The 5,117-nt window shown below is 34.2% G+C and overlaps 1 protein-coding gene across 1 annotated transcript in view; it reads left to right on the top strand.

Annotated features, from left to right (window-relative positions):
* The first annotated feature begins 592 nt into the window (after positions 1 to 592).
* Positions 593 to 5,117, top strand: part of LOC103514101 (GAS2-like protein 3) — an 11,285-nt gene continuing 6,760 nt past the window's right edge. Inside the window, exons 1-3 of the mRNA XM_026827145.1 lie at positions 593 to 713; positions 4,318 to 4,385; positions 4,839 to 4,895. Coding sequence (XP_026682946.1) covers positions 593 to 713; positions 4,318 to 4,385; positions 4,839 to 4,895 — 246 coding nt within the window. The remainder of the gene's footprint in view (positions 714 to 4,317; positions 4,386 to 4,838; positions 4,896 to 5,117) is intronic.

Genomic DNA, 5,117 nt, shown 5'->3' with positions numbered 1-5,117 from the left:
CAAAACACAATCCTGAAATCTTTTGATCCTTTGAGAAAGAGGTTGCGAAAACTTTAGTAGAAATCTTGGAAAATATCGTGAGCATTGTCTTATCTACGATTATTTTAATCTTTGAAATCTTTTGATCCTTTGAGAAAGAGGTTGCGAAAACTTTAGTAGAAATCTTGGAAAATATCGTGAGCATTGTCTTATCTACGATTACTTTAATCTTTGGTCATTGGCATGATCGATTAGGTATTTGTTGCACATTAGATCTTGGATTGAGATCCCATGGTGAGATTGATTGCGTCAAATCAAACACTGGGTAAGGATATTGTCTTGGCAACTTCCAAATCATCCCAATAGTGCACGAACTTGAAAACATGCAAGTACACGAGGGACATACAAAAGAGAATTTTTGAAAAGGTCATACGAAAATAGAAAAGAAAAGGCATTCATCGACACTGAAAGGAAAATTTTCCTCATTATGAAGCAAAATAGGAACGTGTGGCTGGGGGGTTGTATTCAGGAAAATGGCATTTTAAATGTCGCACTGCAGGAAAACTGTCTTGGGGCGATGTACTTTTCTTGCAGATCTTGCAATGTTGTAGGGATGCGGATAAATCAACAGGTGCCGTACCCTAGAAGAAATGCTGGACCGAAAATCTACAGCAACATTAAAACTCGAATTTGTTTATGGCAGGGATGTGTGCATAGAACATCGCAGATTACATGTAAGATATCTGAATAGTGTTGACCCATTTATAAACACAGAATTACCGAAGCTTTGCAAAATATTGAAAAGTTCGTCTTTATTTACCTATTCTAAAAGATCAGAGGATCACCCATTCGGTGGAACAATTTAGGGGTTTCACTTGAAAACGACTTATACCTTACATAAGTCTTAGGGCCTATAAGTCGTTTTTACTCAAGCCCTTATACATTGTAGGTAATTAGGTATAGTTTATGTACTAGGTATTGAACAGTACAGTTTTGCTACAATTAGGGACATAAACCTACAAGTAGAGTAAGTACCTCAAATAAATTTACACACATCACGTAGAGTACTCTTATGTGTAGGTAGACTATACCTTCTTCCTATTATAACCAGCTTACTTCCTATTGTTTTATCATTTAAAGATCATCATGGACATATTATATTTGATGAGATGATGAGTATCTTAACATGGACTCTTATGTGTTTTGTTTCTCGTAACAGATAATATCCCTACTGAATTCCATTTTATACGTTTTTCTTGTTATGTTAAAATGTTACGCTGTTCACATAACGTAGAACATTGTTATGCTACGCATACTGCAGAATAACCCCCTAAATATTCGGTTCTATTGCAATTATGTCCCTTCTTTGTCTTCTAATCAAGGAAAAAGTACCAATATATAATTAAGGGAAAAGTACTAAATAATCAAATTAAGAATGTTCTGAGCTTATGAAGTACCTATATATATAATTAAGGGAAAAGTACTAAATAATCAAATTAAGAATGTTCTGAGCTTATGAAGTACCTATTGCTCTTAATTTAGTATTTTAATACCACCTGGAAGCGAGCCCGGACCTCTAGAGTGCTAGGCCAGTAGCTTGACCGGAGGTTGGTGCATATTATGTACACTAACTTCATCTACATAATGATGCCAAAACACATCATACGAGTATGTATTATCTCGTATGTATCATGTGCTAGTATACATACAAATTTTTGTATGGGTACTGACTATCTGTTTTAAGTTTTTGCTACTAGGTGCATAGGTACCTATAGTCAGGTGTACATAGACAGAAATAGTGAATGGTGTGTGATAAATGATTTTATAATGGCTACCGTAGGTACTTGAACATTATGCTAGTATTAACCCGTTTATAGCCGTGGTCACGTTGTACGAGCAGATTTCGATTGATTTAATATTTTTAAAATTTCTTTTATGGTACATTTTGCCGATTTTATTATGTGTAGGCATTACCTTCCTTTATTCAAGGCTTACTATTCAACGTTTCTTCTCTTCTTAATCCTTTCTTTTTCAAGTTTTCCATAATATTAGTTTAATAATAACAAATTTGGTGGTGTTTTAAATAGTATCCGTTTCCAAGATTAGAATAGATTCGTATAAGCTTAACCCAACCTTTAGGTTTGTTTGTCCCTACATCTAAACCTCAGAGTGAGCTTTTTGTGTACGGAGTTTAACTGAAGATTACGATAACTATGACGATAAAAAGCCTCCCCAAAAAATACTTCAATACAAAGAAGGAAGGCTCATGTCACGTATGTGCTAACGGGTTAAAAGTTCCTCATCTAATGAATGATCGCTAAGTTTTTATCCATCTTGAATCTGATTCATAATTAGTTCTGCTTTCTATACCTAACTCTAGAATGAGTCTAAATAAAGCACCACATATACACTACATATTATTGCATCTACCTGTATGTCTATTATCAGAATAAAGCACTATCTTCAATAGTCAGAGATTCGCCCAGGTATCATCTTGAAATTTGAACACTTTGTATGTACGTATATTATCAGAATAAAGCACTATCTTCAATAGTCAGAGATTCGCCCAGGTATCATCTTGAAATTTGAACACCCATCAAATTGGTGATGGTTTTATTGTATTACCATCTCAGGAAGCTACTATGTATTTGGGTTACTGATTATTCAGGGTAGACAAAAAGCATTTTATTTCAGTTTATTAGTTCTGCTTTCTATACCTAACTCTAGAATGAGTCTAAATAAAGCACCACATATACACTACATATTATTACATCTACTTGTATGTACTAGTTCTGCTTTCTATACCTAACTCTAGAATGAGTCTAAATAAAGCACCACATATACACTACATATTATTACATCTACTTGTATGTACTATATTATCAGAATAAAGCACTATCTTCAATAGTCAGAGATTCGCCCAGGTATCATCTTAGAATTTGAACACCCATCAAATTGGTGATGGTTTTATTGTATTACCATCTCAGGAAGCTACTATGTATTTCGGTTACTGATTATTCAGGGTAGACAAAAAGCATTTTATTTAAGTTAAAGTTGCCAAGTGTAGCCAAAAGTTTCAATGTTTTTCCTTTGTAAAATGAAGTTTGCCAGAAGGCATTACATTGTAGTGTTTCAAATTTTCAATCCACTCGACCCCCATAGAATCTCACAAAAATACCTCCACATTTACGGTGAACATGAAAAATATTGGACATTTTTTCAAGAATTTAACGTACGCGATAGGATGAGCCAGCTTGTTTCTTTAATTTTTATGAAAGTGTGCCATGAATGATTGAATTTGTAAGCCCATCTATCAATGAATAAGCAGGTACTAATGATATCTATTATTTATTAATCAAATACACTTCCAGAAATCAACATAGCACTACTGTAGTAGCGAGAGTTCATCTCTGCCACAGAAACCATTAATTTGCATTAATCAAATACACTTCCAGAAATCAACATAGCACTACTGTAGTAGCGAGAGTTCATCTCTGGCACAGAAACCATTAATTTGCATATTCTATTCTTTAGCATTCTCATTTGTCCTTGTCATTGCTTTCCTCAAATTTTAATTAAATTACTAGGCAATGAAATCTAAATAAAATAGTAAACCTTACCATGAGTACCTGGGTATCTTCTTTTTAATTGAAAAATGACAACGGGTTTGCGAAATGAAGAAATAAGTAATTAGAAACTAACGGTTAATCAAATACACTTCCAGAAATCAACATAGCACTACTGTAGTAGCGAGAGTTCATCTCTGGCACAGAAACCATTAATTTGCATATTCCATTCTTTAGCATTCTCATTTATCCTTATCATTGCTTTCCTCAAATTTTAATTAAATTACTAGGCAATGAAATCTAAATAAAATAGTAAACCTTACTATGAGTACCTAGGTATCTTCTTTTTAATTGAAAAATGACAACGACAACGGGTTTGCGAAATGAAGAAACAAGTAATTAGAAACTAACGGGGTTTCTTTTTATTACCATTTCTAATAAATTTCAATTAATACCAAGACCTATCCAAGTAATGGAAAATCGAAATAGAATATTTTGCTAGTGAAAGAATATCCTCAATAGAATCTGAGTATTCTGAGTGTACATAGGTAATGAAAATCTTAAAGAAGTTGATAAATAATACGTACAAAAGTAGAACCCAATTGTGAAACACGTACCAGCGTTCAACCAACTTACCTGAGATGTGTTTCCATTCCATCTTTCGATTTTGTATGAATTTTCCATTTATTTCTGTTTTTCCTTCGATACCTATGTTCTTTCGATTCTGTAGCAATTTTTATTTATTTCCATTTTTTCTTTGATATGTTCACAGATATAGATTGTCTCACTGCTACCAACCTGCTGGACATGTTAGATAACGGGGTCATTCTCATCCACTTGGTCAACCAACTTACCTGAGATGTGTTTCCATTCCATCTTTCGATTTTGTATGAATTTTCCATTTATTTCTGTTTTTCCTTCGATACCTACATATGTTCTTTTGATTCTGTAGCAATTTTTATTTATTTCCATTTTTTCTTCGATATGTTCACAGATATAGATTGTCTTACAGCTACTAACCTGCTGGACATGTTAGATAACGGGGTTATTCTCATCCACTTGGCCCGCCTCATCCAGCAAAAAGCACAGGAATGTGTTCTCTCAGGACAAGCTAAAGGGGTAAGTCCACACTTTTCGTACTGAACTGCTTCAGCAAGACGGTTGTTAAAGTGTTTGACTTTCCAGAAGAGATTTCCTTTTGAAAGGATAGTTGTGGTTTCCAAGCTATTCAAAATACAGAAATGGTACCAAATCACTATTACCTACTGAAATCTCAGAAATGGAATCCACTTGGCCCGCCTCATCCAGCAAAAAGCACAGGAATGTGTCCTCTCAGGACAAGCGAAAGGGGTAAGTCCACACTTTTCGTACTCAACTGCTTCAGCAAAACGGTTGTTAAAGTGTTTGACTTTCAAGAAGAGATTTCCTTTTGAAAGGATAGTTGTGGTTTCCAAGCTATTCAGAATACGGAAATGGTACCAAATCACTATTACCTACTGAAATCTCATAAATGGATGCTACCATTTATGATAGAAATCCCATTGTGAGCGGTTACCAAAAGTCCATTATTTA

The sequence above is a fragment of the Diaphorina citri genome, unplaced genomic scaffold, assembly GCF_000475195.1.
Source record: "Diaphorina citri unplaced genomic scaffold, Diaci psyllid genome assembly version 1.1 scaffold1081, whole genome shotgun sequence".
NCBI lineage: Eukaryota > Metazoa > Arthropoda > Insecta > Hemiptera > Psyllidae > Diaphorina > Diaphorina citri.
This window is presented reverse-complemented; position numbering and strand designations above follow the sequence as displayed.